Source organism: Chenopodium quinoa, unplaced genomic scaffold, assembly GCF_001683475.1.
Source record: "Chenopodium quinoa cultivar QQ74 unplaced genomic scaffold, ASM168347v1, whole genome shotgun sequence".
NCBI lineage: Eukaryota > Viridiplantae > Streptophyta > Magnoliopsida > Caryophyllales > Amaranthaceae > Chenopodium > Chenopodium quinoa.
The window spans coordinates 1,026,183-1,040,527 of record NW_018743858.1 but is presented as its reverse complement, the minus strand read 5'-3'; the positions used below and the strand labels follow the sequence as shown (position 1 = coordinate 1,040,527).

The 14,345-nt window shown below is 31.6% G+C and overlaps 1 protein-coding gene across 1 annotated transcript; it reads right to left on the bottom strand.

The window, feature by feature from the left end:
• Positions 1 to 216: 216 nt before the first annotated feature.
• LOC110686374 (endoglucanase 2-like) lies at positions 217 to 4,874 on the bottom strand. The gene is made up of 6 exons (XM_021862975.1): positions 4,309 to 4,874; positions 3,588 to 3,871; positions 2,808 to 3,242; positions 1,824 to 1,971; positions 976 to 1,142; positions 217 to 895 (listed from the first exon to the last, which is right to left on the bottom strand). The coding sequence occupies exons 1-6, from the start codon at positions 4,520 to 4,522 to the stop codon at positions 563 to 565; spliced, it is 1,581 nt and encodes a 526-aa protein (XP_021718667.1). The 5' UTR covers positions 4,523 to 4,874; the 3' UTR covers positions 217 to 562.
• Positions 4,875 to 14,345: the final 9,471 nt, after the last annotated feature.

Below are 14,345 nucleotides of genomic sequence, written 5' to 3'. Positions count from 1 at the left end.
CGTAATATTAAAATAGCAGTTTGCCGAAATGAATTGTTTATAAAAATGTCGCTGAAGGAAAGTGTTAACAAAAACGTAGAAACGTAGTAGAGAATGAGAATTTGGAACTATTTTCGGGTCAAAAGAGAAACTAATTTGTGGGCAACGAGAATACCTTATTTGAGGTACATTCAAGTTTGTTTCATGTAAATAGATCATAAAATCAAGAACTTGTTATTTCTTGAAATCTGCAAAAATCTTGCGGCACCCTTGCTCATTTTATATCGCACAACAATAAACAAGCTCTGCTCTTCAGTCATCACCTTTGCAGTGCCCCTAGCTCAGGCAAGTCAGGGACGACGAAAAAGAATAAAGAGAAAAAAATTACAGCAAATACAGAAAGAACTTGAGGAAGTTGTGTTCTGATACTCTAGCACTCTACTACATAAGTCTACATTACTATGATGATACACCTTATCATTGTACTATGATTACAAGAGCGACATCAATGTCACCCATGTAGATAACTAATATGGACAACAAAAATATACCTATAAGTAGTTTGTAGTTATGGCAGTAGCATTCATGTAAAAGATGGAACTACTGAAGAAGTGGTGACCAAACCCGATAATAGGCCGACAACAAGGGCACTGTTATATGTGCTAGGTTCAGTTTGCATCGAATTATTCCGATCATCAATGAACGTTTCGTTTAAAAAGGGGCCTCCAACAAGTGCTCCAACAGCAACATTTGGATTGGGTTTAGTAGAGTTAAGCCACTGGAATCCATCTTCACACCCAGTTTTTGCGTTTGCTGGGATTGAGGCTCCTCTATGGTGCACAAATTGTGGGTATTTGTCCCCATAACCCACAAGAAAACTCATTTTCATAGGATTGTCTCCTAGCACATAATCAGCCTACAAAAACAAAAGATTAACAGTCCAAAAGATACAGGATTTTGATCACATCTATCGAATTAGCAGACAAGAAAACACACCTGTGAAAGAGCAAACTTCCGAAGATCAGATGGCTTGTACGAATGTCCACTGCAAGACATCCTTGCTGTTCTTGAAGAAAGCATGTAGTCACTGTAGACAACAGCCAAAAAAGCAGCTGCGACAGGATGCTGAAGTGCATTCCACTCACTGACCCATATAAGACCACCTGGATTTAACAGTCCAAAAGAAAAACTAAAGTATTTAGAGAACTAGCTGGTATTTATAAACTGACTACACATTAGCAGGCATGTAACAACAGTACAACATAAATGAGCTCTAGTGTAGAGAACCAAAGTTTTCTTCATAAATGAAACCAAGTACACAACCATTAGCCATTAGACTACATTAGCTACTTCCCATTCTAATTTTAATGTTCGTGATACAGTACTTATTTAACATAGGACTATGGGTAGGATACATCTAAGATAATCAATAGAAATGAAGACAGCAGGATTGAGTCATTCAGCACTTAATGACACACATAACAGACACCTAAATCAAGAGGAATAAAAGGCAATAATTAACTACAAGATTTTGCACCATCCAAAACTATTATGATCATATTGTCTTCACCTTTCTTAGATTTTCAAGGACAAATTTATATGTAAAAAGCGGTAGACACCTTATACAGTTCAAAATCTTCAAATATCATGAAAACCAAATCATATTCACAGGTCTACCAAGTTTCAAAGAAAAAAGGTTCATTTTTTCCGTAAATCATGTAAGTCATCTAAACAAAGACATACTCCGTAACAATGAGCAAAAATGAGTTGTTTAACTCTGTTTTTGTTTTTGGCTAGGGAGGGGATGAAAGCGGGCATATTGATGAGCACATCAAGTGACTTACCATCTGTTCTGCTAGACGTTGCAGTTGGAGATTTTGGTAAAAGACCACATATAACAGCCTCAGCTGTTTGCCTATACTTCAGAAGGCCAGAGTTTGCAGAACTTGAGACATCCTTTGAAGCAAAAAGATTGACCCTAGACAGTAGTACCTGCAGAACATCAAAAAGGCTGTCAAACTCGAACACCATTATCAGCCCTTTATGGGGTAAGGCTGATTAGAGTTTGTTTAAATCCATTATGTTTGGCAACTGAAAATTCAATAATGACCAAAACACTTTTCTCATCACTGTGTTACACAGCAGTTTTTAAGTTTGAAAGCCCCTCACATTAAAGACAGTAATAGTTGTTTGGTTTAAATACTGGAATCCTGTGAAAATCTATGGCAATTACTAAACTCGATCATTTACAAGGTCCACCATAACAAATCATGTGGTTTAATAACCATTTAGCTTCCTTCTTCAGTGAAACTTAAGCTAGAATTGCTCTGCAATTTTTCGGCAATAAATATATATAGATTAAACTAAAGGGTGTTACTTGACAAGTAAAGGACATGTTAGAGAACAACCATGAACTAATTCATCACTTGGAAATTTGACAACAATCTAGTCAACTATGCTGACAAACTATTGTGAACCAGTCTCTACAATCGAAAGAATAGTCACGTAAACCATTTGGAGATGTCCTCAGATATCCCTTGGAATGAATAACGTGGAAAAGGTGGGTGTAATACAATTATTACACAGGAAAATGTAAAAGTTTGTGTTAAAATGTTGTATATGATAGATTAAAACAATGTGGCAATATATCTACTCATTCGAATGGAATATCATTCAACTCATACGAACACAGATTATACAGCATCCGACATCCCTTGCAGCAACTTGGTCAACAGTTGTACAAGTATATATAAGAAGGAAGCCAGAAGGGGCATAAAAGAAAAGCATGTAAGATTCAGTTCCTGATATAATATTAATAATAGACTCGCCTGAGTTCCTGCAAGTTTATTATCCCAACTAAACCAGGTTGGACTTCCAAAATTAGCAAATTCTTTTCCATTGTCATTCACGTATTCCAAATAAGTGTTATCTTTGGTTGCATGATAGAGCCAGCTTGCAGCCCACAAGAGCTCATCCCCATAACCAGTGGAATTATAATAAGTTGCAACTTCTGGAATGTTTTCACTGTAAGAGCCTCTGTGAGTGTCAGCAAAGTCAAAGAGTTGCTTAGCGTGCTTCAAAAGAGTGCTTGAATAGGTGGCATCGCTTGACTTAAACACAAGGGATGCTGCAGCCATAGCTGCAGCAGTTTCTGCTGCAACTTCTGTTCCTGGAGTGGAGACATTCACTTGTGTAAGAGGCCTTTTTTCAGTCATAGCTTCAGGCCTCTCCCAGCATTTATGATCCAGATCAGGATCACCAACCTACATGAATTCATCATCAATGGAAATGTGACCAATTGCTTTCATATTTATCATTTTAATAAAAAAATTGTTGAAGACTATATATAGAAGCCACTCATCGCACCCCAAGACTTCCACATGTTATCAATCTCAAGTAGACATATTAAAGTAAATTATACTCGTAAATAAAAAGTTATAAAGTAATCATTCAATCTTAGTCACAATTCATAAGATAAAGACATGTAAGAACATATAAATGGAGAGTATAATACATAGCAACTTCCCATCTCCGATATAATCTAAAGCAAGAATTACATTTTTCAAACATTTTAACAAGATTATAGATGAGACAAGAACTTAATATACCTGAATATAGAGGACATTATCTCTAGGATGAGCATTGACAAGATAGTCAGTGATCCACTTTAGGTTCTCTTGAGCAGGCTGAAGCTGTTTTGTAGCAGCCATTTGATCCCCATACTCGAGGATAGCCCACGACAAGACGGTGGCAGTGAAAGCCATTGGAAACCCAAACTTCACGTGATCACCAGCATCATACAGCCCTTTTGAGAGGTCTAATTTTGCCTCACTCCCATCCTTCAAAGCCGAATCGCCTCTCCACGATATCTTATTATCTTCCAACTTACCAGCTGCAAGATCAAAGAATGAGTAACCATAATCTCCTCAAACTAGATCCAAAAACTAGCCTTCTATCACTTGGACAATATTAATTAAATGCAGATCAAATCTAATTAGTTATAACATAAATCTCAATTACAATTTTATCAAAGTGACATTTAATTAAACCAACATCATCAAATCAACAAATCGAAATTTTATAACCTTTGATTTGACCACATAAACTTTGCTTAAAAACAATGAATTTTCTACAAACAACATTTCCATTGACAAAATATTCAAATGGGTAACTCCCAATCACATATCAAATCACTTATCAATGAAATAACTAAACCCCATTATAAATTACAAACATCAACATATATATAATATCACATTGTCAAAAAAACAATTAAATAAATAACACCAACCTAATAATATGATCATATAAATTCGAAAACAAACTTACATTTTTGAATATCAAAAAACTGCATAGCTAACTTGAGGGCATCAGAGTATTTAGTAACAATGGCGCCAGGTGGGCCGGGTACGGGTTCGGGTTTATCAGAATGATGAAACTTTGATCTAAAAGCAACCACTAAACCTGCAACAATGGCTGCCGCAACTATCAACACCAAAAACCAACCACAACATCCACCTTTCGAACCTTTTCCTTCCCCCATTTTTCACCCAATATTTGTTTATCAAGTTCAAAATCAAGTTCAAAAGGTATAAGAATTTAATGGGGTTGATTTTTAATTTTTAATTTTTTTTTTTTTTTTTTTTTTTGATGCAAAAACAAGTATATGAATATTTCTTTGATAAGGTGTTTGATGCAAATATATTATCGTGGGTGTTGTAATGTTTTGTTGAAATGTCGTGTTTTTGCTGTGTTTTGATTAAAGAAAAATATATTTATATATGGGTTGTAAATAAATGTAATCGAAAATATGGAAAGCATAGATCTAATCATCTAAGAGAGGGTTGGTGCCAAATGTGAAGATTAAGCAAGCACCGACACATTCAAATCCCAATTAAGAGGATAATATATACAGTTGTCTTTCCCCCTTTTTATATGTTTTGATTGGATGAGTAAGGCTTTGGTTCACCTTATTTTTACTGATCTGGTCTGGTCTGATCTGATTGTCTGATTTGACCAAACTTTGACCTTAAATGTACGATAATTTTTAAGGAAAAAATATATCAAGTGGGATCTTGTTAGATTCGTAATAATGTGTAGTTTATTAATATGTAATTTTCATAATTTTTTACATTACGAAATTAAGAATATTTAGCGATAATAAATCGCACATAAAACGATGTTCTGATTTGAACTTATTTTTTCTGATCTGATCTGATCTGAACTTATTTTTTCTGAAATAAGTAAAAATAAGTTGAACTAAACAAGGCCTAAGACTTTGCATATGCACTCCCTCCATTTCCTTTTGTTTTTAAAAACTCTTAATTAGACTTGTTTTACATTAATTTGTTATATATCAATAACATTAAAGACACTCCGTTCAAAAAATATAAATAAATAAATAATATTAGAGACACTAGGTCATTTTGTTAATTAAAAAATTCACTATGTTAAAATAAAGATTAGGATTTTTTTTATAAATAACCACCCCTCAATACACCCTATTTAAAAAAAACTATCCATTTTTTGCTACTAGAGTGTATCTGTGCTAACGCACGATATTTACGTAGCATGTATATAGTTAGAAAGAAAAAAGTGAAAAACAATAGGAGACATGGAAGTTATAAAAAAAATAAAAATAAAATAAAAATGGAGAAATGGAAGTTATTTAATTGGAGATTATAGAAAAATAAATAAATAAATAAATAAAAATACTAAAATACATAAGAATTGATGAGTTGGATTTTGGAGGGATGTGGTTAACTGACTATTAAATTATACGTAGTATAAAAGATATTATAAAATACCACCCCTTTTCTTCAAAAGTGTTAGCTTTCACCACCACATAACAAAAACTTCCATTTTTAAATAAAAATATCGACTTTTGTGCCAGGACTTGCTATATTAAGATTTTGGGAGGGTTACTTTGGCCCTTTGAACTCAACTTGATGTCAAAATTTGAAAATAGTTATCGAAAATGTCTTGTATTGCGTGCTAATAATTAACTCAGTTTGCATGACATATACAAAATGAGGCATTTTAGAAACAATTTTCAAATTCTGACCTCAAATTGAACCCAAAAGACCAAAATGTCCCCTAAAACCCTACCAGATCAAATTTTGGCTCAAAACGATATTTTAATTTTTTTAAATGAAACTTTTGGTTAAGAGGTGGTAAAAGTTGATGCCTTTGATGAAAAAAAAAAAAAAAAAAAAACAAGGGTGGTTATTTCAAAATAGGGTATTGATGCGTTTCTTGATTCGTTTGGTCTTAGGTTTAAACAAGCTTCACTCATTTGTTTTCGCCTAAGGGTTCTAAATCTGATTTCAAGGCTTCACTCACCTTAATCTCGTGATTTAGGGGTTTTTTTAGGATAGTTTGAATTAGCTTCACTCACTAATTAATCTAACCTCTCTTAAATCAGGTTTCACTCGCCTAATCTAAGGGTTTTTATGTTTAACTTCACTCGTCAAACACAAAGAAAACTTGGAAAGAAACGTTCCAAATTAACAAGCAATAAAGCTTTAATTAACAAAACAAACTTGTATAATTCGAAGTTTACAACCTATATTTATAGACTCAAAAAACTACTTCTAACCCTAATCAAATTAGAAGACTAATCCTAATTGAATTAGAATCCCATTTGACCTAGAAAACCTAAACTTGATCCCCAAGTTCCTAATTCGGATATGACTAAACTAACTAAGTTTAATTCAACTTAGATTAGGTTATTCAATCCTCCTAAAACTCCTAGACACGCCTAAAAACCAAAGTCAAGTCCTAATCCACTTAGGAACTTATTTTGCTAAAAACAAGTCCTAATTCAAATAGGAACTCTCTTTTGCTAAAGACAAGTCCTAATTCAAATAGGAACTTTTTAGACCAAAACAATTCCTAATCAAAATAGAAATCCTAACGCTTAAAACAAGAAAAACCCTTTCAAGTGAAAGGTAAAAACTTGTAAGCCAAAATCTAATCTAAGAAACATTAAAGAAACGGACCAAGAAAGGAAAACTTGAATGCTTCCGCATCAGGTATTAAAGGGTGGTTATTTACCAAAAATCCTAAAGATTATTATGTTGTAAAAAGACATTGTGTTATATTATAAATGTCATAAGAGGTTAATTTCTTATTAATGAAATTTTAAATATACAAGTCAATATAAATAATAAAGGTCACTATGTTCGATCAATGCCATATCTCAAAGTCACAATAATATTATGAGGTTACACAAGTTAAAATTAAGGTTATTATGTTAAAATTATGGCTACACTATGTTCAAAATACATAAATAAAAATAGTAAAAATATAATTAATAATAATTAGTAAAAATAAAAATAATTAATAAAGTATAATTAATAAATAATAATTAATAAATAAATAAAAATAGTAATTAATTAATAAAAATAAATAAAAATAATTAATTATTAATAAAATAATAATTAATAAATTAATAATAAATAACTAATAATAAATAATTAATTAATAATTAATAACTAATAACTAATAATTCAAAATTAATAACTAATAATTAATAATTAAAAAATTGGGCGTTGGCTGTGCTATGTGCTCGAGCGTGAGTTGCTGCTTTGACTGCTGGATTTTTATCGTCCGATGGTCGAGTTCGTCGCTAGCCAAGGAGTTCCGACCAACGCCCACCCATCACCTGATGGGTTAGGTGTGTGTGTATCAATGATGAATCCTACATTGACTATGACTCTTTCAATCGACGACTTTTGTTATTTTTATTTCCTTATCTTATTTTAATTATTTAATTTTAATCATTTTAGGATAATATAAGTACTCAAGTGATACTACTTTTTCCTTAATTATGTCGTTTATGCTTTTCATTATTTTTACACGATTATTTTCTTTTCTTTCTAGCCATAGTTTCTTTTGGGCAATTCCATGGATTCCTCCATGGATTGCTCTTGAGTTTGTTACATTAATTCATTAAGGTATTTTTTTTTTTTGAAAGATCATTAAGGTATTTTATTTCTCTCTTTAAATAAAATGCTTTCTTTATTAGATTTAATTTTAACTATTTATTTCATGCTTGAGTAGTTTATTTCTAGGGTTTGGGAATCCATGTTTATATAATGAATCTTGATTGATGTTATTAATATTTTGATTATTGATTTCTCTAATTAATAGCATTTTATAGTTAATCCTGCAACCTGATCAATTGTTTGATTAATTCATGTTAATAAGAGTTTGAATCGAAAGATCGTACTTTTAGAGGTTGACCTGCAATTAGCAATTTTGATTATATTAGCGACCGAACTACATATATTGAATTGAGAGTGTTAAGGCCCGACCGTAGGCTTAGCAATTGCTCTAGATAATTGATTAATTGAATTGTTGATGGTATTTTGATAGATTTAGAACTATAAACATGGTGAACCACAACCCTGTGCCTTTTTATTAATTGTATTTTTATTTTAGTTTAGACAACCTTTCAATCCCAATTTCATGACATTGTTTAGTTTCTCCGATCCTTAGAAGTTAGATTGAATCGACATCTATCTATGGATTCAACCTTACTTACCTTACTACTTGCTAGTTAGTTTTGTTAGGATTTTATTTTTGACAGGTTTACGACAACCTATCATATAATGTCGAGGAAGAGAGAGAAAATGAGGAACATCCAGTTCCCGATGAAGATGAAGAAAGTGGGCCCTAAAATTTGCAGCAATAAGAGCAGCAACATATAGGGTTGGCGAGGAAGGTACTTCCAGACGTCATCGGGTTATTTTATTTTGTAAAGGTGAAGGCCTCTCACCAATGGTTGGGTGAGGCTTTTCTCACCCAATACTTTGTGATTTGATTTATTGGGACCTATTCCTAACTCGAGTTGTGAAGATTCTTTCATTCATTTAACTTGAAGATAGAAAGTAAATACCAAGATTCTTTTCATTCCATTAGCCATTCTTCCCAGAATTCTTCTTCAGCTTGTCATACTTTTACCATCGTTACTTTCTTCTATCAAGGTGAGTTATTTGTACATATCTTCTTTCTATAATATATATCGATTTAAAATAACATAAATATTTCCAAAGATACTTTTTAAAAATTAATTTAACAAATCGATGATTATTAAGTTGTTAAAATGAGAATTAGTGGTCAATTATTGTGGAGATTTATAATTGATTAAACAACTTTTATGCTTTCAATGTTTCAATGTTCGTGCAAAGAATTAAGCTCCCTAAATATGTTGTTACGAAATTTGTAAAGTAATAATTGTACCTTTTTTGGCTTGGAGTCTTGTTAATAGACATGGAAAATTCGATATATGGCCTTAGTGTTAATTCTTCCCGAATCATATATTGTTATTGTTTTTCGTTGAAGCATTATCGAAGAGTTTCCTTCATCAACATAGATTTTTTATCTTCTTCTCAGATGCAACTCATAAACACTAAGAGACTAACAAGAATAGTACTTGGCTGGAATTCGATAAAAGCATTGTTATCTAATAAATAGTTGATTATCACAACAAAAAATTTTAAAGATGATATTTTCACAACTTCACAAACATGTCAAGTAGGTTTTTATATCGATTGCGATTATGAGTATACTAGGTTTCAAATTTATAGTTATATATTAAAACCTCTACCTATACATTTTTTTTTGTTCAAAAGTCTATAGTTTTTTATAGGTATTTGTGCTCTGTTGAGTATCAAGTTTTATTTAAGTTGGTTTGTTTTAGTGGGTGTTTTTAGTTTGAAGTTGCAAAGTCTTTTTGCAATTCAATGCTTATGGTTGTATTTTTGAGTTTGATGCTTACGATTATATATTTTCCAAAATATGGTAATATTCAATTTACTAAGCTTTAACATAGTAATAAATAAAACTACTTATATAATCATATTATATCATACTAATATATTTAGTCCCCAAATAATTTTCTAGTTACCTGGCCTTAAATGTAAAATTCCACTTAACTCATTAGCGTATGTGAAGTGAGCTAAGCCACTAATACCTATCATAGTGTCACTCTTTTTCTTCACATACAAATTGTGATTTGGACCCTACATCATCTAACTCTTTCATCCTCGATCAATTATTTTATTCTAGTTTTTCTTCTATCGATCGCCAAAGATTTTCTACTCTTAATATGTGTTCCCAGAGGAAAAAAAATTATAATATGCAGAAGTTTTTAAAATGGACCATAATTCCTAATTCATATAATTAAATAAAACGGTGAAATAAATGTATTAAAAAAACATCAGACATTTAGGTTCTTGAAAATATTTCATACTACAATTTTTAAGGAAAAGGATCCTCCTTAAATTTAATGACAAATCTAGAAGAAAACAACGTTATGAATAAAAACAAACCATAATGATGAAAATAACTAGCTTGAGCTTGAATGACTTTAATCGGAAGGAGGGGTGTATTATATGATAAGATATGAGACGCCCTTACGACTTGTATTACAATCACCCACTTCTTGAAGTTCGCCATTTTTCCAAGCAAAGCCTATGGAGTCTCGCTTTGCAATGTGTCTCGTGAAGAATCCTCCTAGGGGAACATCTTCAAATTTCTCAACAAATGGTAAGCTATAAGCTATAGGACTTCTTACCATACGTGCCACATAATCGGACATATTCGCAAAAATCAATCCTCCAAACACTTTAGTGTTATTTTGGGTGGATTCATGGAGGATACCATCCATTAACAATCCTCTCTTGAAGTCAGACTTATACAAATTAAAGGACTCACCTTCAGCAATGTCCTCGCCTTCCACTACAAGATTGTCATTGCATTTCCATTTATCCTTAGTGGAAAAAAATTACATATGAATTAATTAAAAGCATGCTTTATTTTTTACAATGAGTTATTATAGGATAAGGTAAAATAATGCTATAATAACTTACATTTTGAATCCATGAAGTGATATCACAACTGATGACGATGGAGGTGAGGACGAGGTACTTGCCTCATCTATTCTATGAGAATTTCTCACAATTCCAATATAATAATCATCTATGAAGATTCGCTCTTCCATCTAAATATAAACATGCATTATATTTAATACTTTCATCAATTTGGAGGGTGAAAGAAAGATAGAAAATAACTTAGGTATGTACTAAATTTTCCAAAAATATATAGCTAACATATTACTAGCCAATTTATTAACAATGTTTTTAAAACTATCATTTTCGAACAAAGTGAGCATACTATATATATATATATATATATATATATATATATATAAGCATTTTTAATTTGTAGATGATATGAATATTAACATATTATATCCTTGCAATATGTATATATTGATAATTCTTATGATTAGGCAAATTAAATAAGTCATGACTTTAAACTATTTATATAAAAATCTACCACCTAAGGCAAATGAATCACTTTTTCATGCAGAATATTGTCATTAGTTTTACTCTTGGCATCAAGAGTACTTCTTCTCTTTTTTTTGTCAACATTGATCGAAAGTATGAAGTGATCTAAGCCCACTTGTGATACGCACTTCATGGATGGAATATGAAATTGTGTTTAACCAATATCTGGCAAAAAAAAACTATTACTTGTGAGATTTTAAACTATCTTAAATAGAATCATAATTTTAAAAATTGGTTCATGTATTTGTAGGTGTTTACTTACTCTACCTCATTATCAAGTAAAAATAAATTATAGATTTAAACTTTGTTAATTAATTTATCCATAAATATATTAAAAAGATCATTAAAACTATTTTCTAAATTTTTTTTAATGTGCTTATAAATTTAATTTTGAAAAAAAGTCATCAAAATATTAGTACCTTATTTAGCCATGTTATAGTAATTTGTTTATTCACTATATACCCATAAAACTTTCCAAATTCACCATTACCTCTGAGTTTAACAAAAATGTCACCAAATGCCCAAATGACTGACGGACGTCAACTCCATTAGTCATTAAGGGTTAATTGTGCAACGTGACACCCTCTGATTGGTTGGTTTTGTAAGGCTATTTAATTAATTATTAAAAATTAAAACATTAAAAATTAAAAAAAAAAAAAAAAAAACTCAGCCCAAACCCTAGCCACCCTCCCCCAGTGCTGGCGGTCCCTTCCTTCCCCCTGTGTCGCGTCATCGCCCTTCCCCTTCCCCTTAAACCACCATACCTAGTTATTTATCTAGGGTTTTAAAGGTGGAGGGATTTCAATCTAGGGTTCGGGATGGTGATTAAACGGGGGGGTGTGTGCGATTGAATTGGGTAGAGAGGGTGCAGCACCAACAGTGGGGCAGGGGATTAGCTAGGTGGGGGCGGTGCAGGCACCAAAGTAGGGAAGGGGCTAGGTTCGTGCAAGAGGGGAAAGATTGGGGGAGGAGAACGTGGGGTTGCTAGTGGGGGTAGGATGTTAGCATAGTGGTCATTGGCATGGGAGAGGCCTAGCGCCGACGGGAGGGAGTGTGCCAGCACTGGAGCAGGGGAGGAGGCTGGCAAGGGTAGGTGCGGGGGCAGGAGGACGGGGCGGATACCTGGGCTAGGATGGTTTTTTTATATTTGGGCTAGGATGGTTTTTTTATAAGTTTTTTTATTTTTTTATTAATTAAATAAATAGTTTAAAAGAGAGTCTGTCATAGGATGCCATGTGACATAATTAGCTTTAATGACTAACAGAGTTAACGCTCGTTAGTCATTTGGGCATTTGATGACATTTTTGTAAAACTTTGTGATATATGGTGAATTTGGAAAGTTTCATGGGTATATGGTGAATAAACGAATAATTCAGGGGTATATGGTGAAAAAACTGTATTATAAATCATTAATTCAATAATTCTGATATTTATCATGATCATGGTACTTTGCATCCACACATCTAATGCATTATTGAATTTATTTTAAAAAGAAAATTATTTTGTACATTAACTTGGGTTACGAACCAAGATTTCTATAAATAAAATAAAATAAAAACTCAATAGAAAATATCATATATCCTCAAACAACAGTATATTTCAATTAATGGGTGATTAAAGAAATAATAAGCAAGAAATCAAATATAATTAATACTTTGAATTTTGTTCCAATGTATGATTTATATTGAAGTTCTTCGTTAATTTAATAAGGATTCAAACAATAAGCTTTTAAATCCACATTCCTAACTAAGCTAGGTGTCATTTACATAACAAAAAATATTAGTTATTGGTTAATCTGATCTAAAGCATGGTTATCATGTACGCAGTGTAATTTAATACATGGTGGGAATATAATCAAGAATTAAACAATTACCATTATATTTGTTTTTGTCCCTCGCAATTATGAGGGCAACAACTTCTGGCAAATGATTTCGATTGACTCTTATAACTGGATTCGGAGTATAAAAGTCGATGTAGTTGTTAAAATGACCCACTATTGCAGTTGTTTTATCAAATTCTTTATCTGTTCATCAATTAATATGATTATTAAGCCAAAATATTATAAAGAAATACCTTATCCTTCTTGTTCACATAATACAATATTTAGGTAGAATAAAAAAAATCAGAAAAAGAATAATCGTTCTAGGTGGGATAATAAAAAGGTGTCCTAATTCAGAGGTATGACTCTTCTTGTAGAACTTAAGAGATATTAAAGCAAAAACAATACATGTATAATTATATATTTTAATTAAAATAAATATATAGAAAATGTGAAGCAAGAAAGAGAGTGAGAGAGAATTGAAAGAGAAACCAGTTTCACATTATTTATAAATTAATTAAGTTTTAAATTAGATACACCAAATGAAAAAGAATAAAATAATAACAAATAGAATCAGAAAGAAATGTGTTACTTACCCATATTTTTCACGAGTTCGGTTTTGCGTGCTCCATGATTATCCTACCATATAATGTGAACAATACATAAGTGGATATTAAGGGTGGACATGGATCGGATATCTGATCTGAAATTCGATTTTGGATCGAATACTTGTATTTAAAAATTCTTATATTTGATGTCTGATATCCAATCCAAATATTTCGGAAATCGGATATCCGACCTTTTTCATAATCTAGTTGAAATTACTAATTTAATAGCCAAACATTATAAATTTATGAATTTAAAGGAAAAATTATTTGTTTTAAAGGCAAAATTTATACATATTGCACTTTTATCCCAACACAAACAATTGTAAGGCAAAATTTATAACATTTAAAGCTAATTTAATTATCTGTATTATATATCATTGTAAAATTATCAAACAACTCCCAAATAAACATAACCCTAACGAAAGATAAGAAACTTACTCCAAACATGATAATGGCAGCTGGAGAAAAGAGTCGGCTACATTCATGGTATACTTCTTTATATCACTGATAAATTTTTCAAATCCTGATCTTCGTACCTTCTGAAATCCCAAGGAATTTATGTCATTTTGATAAGAGAAAACT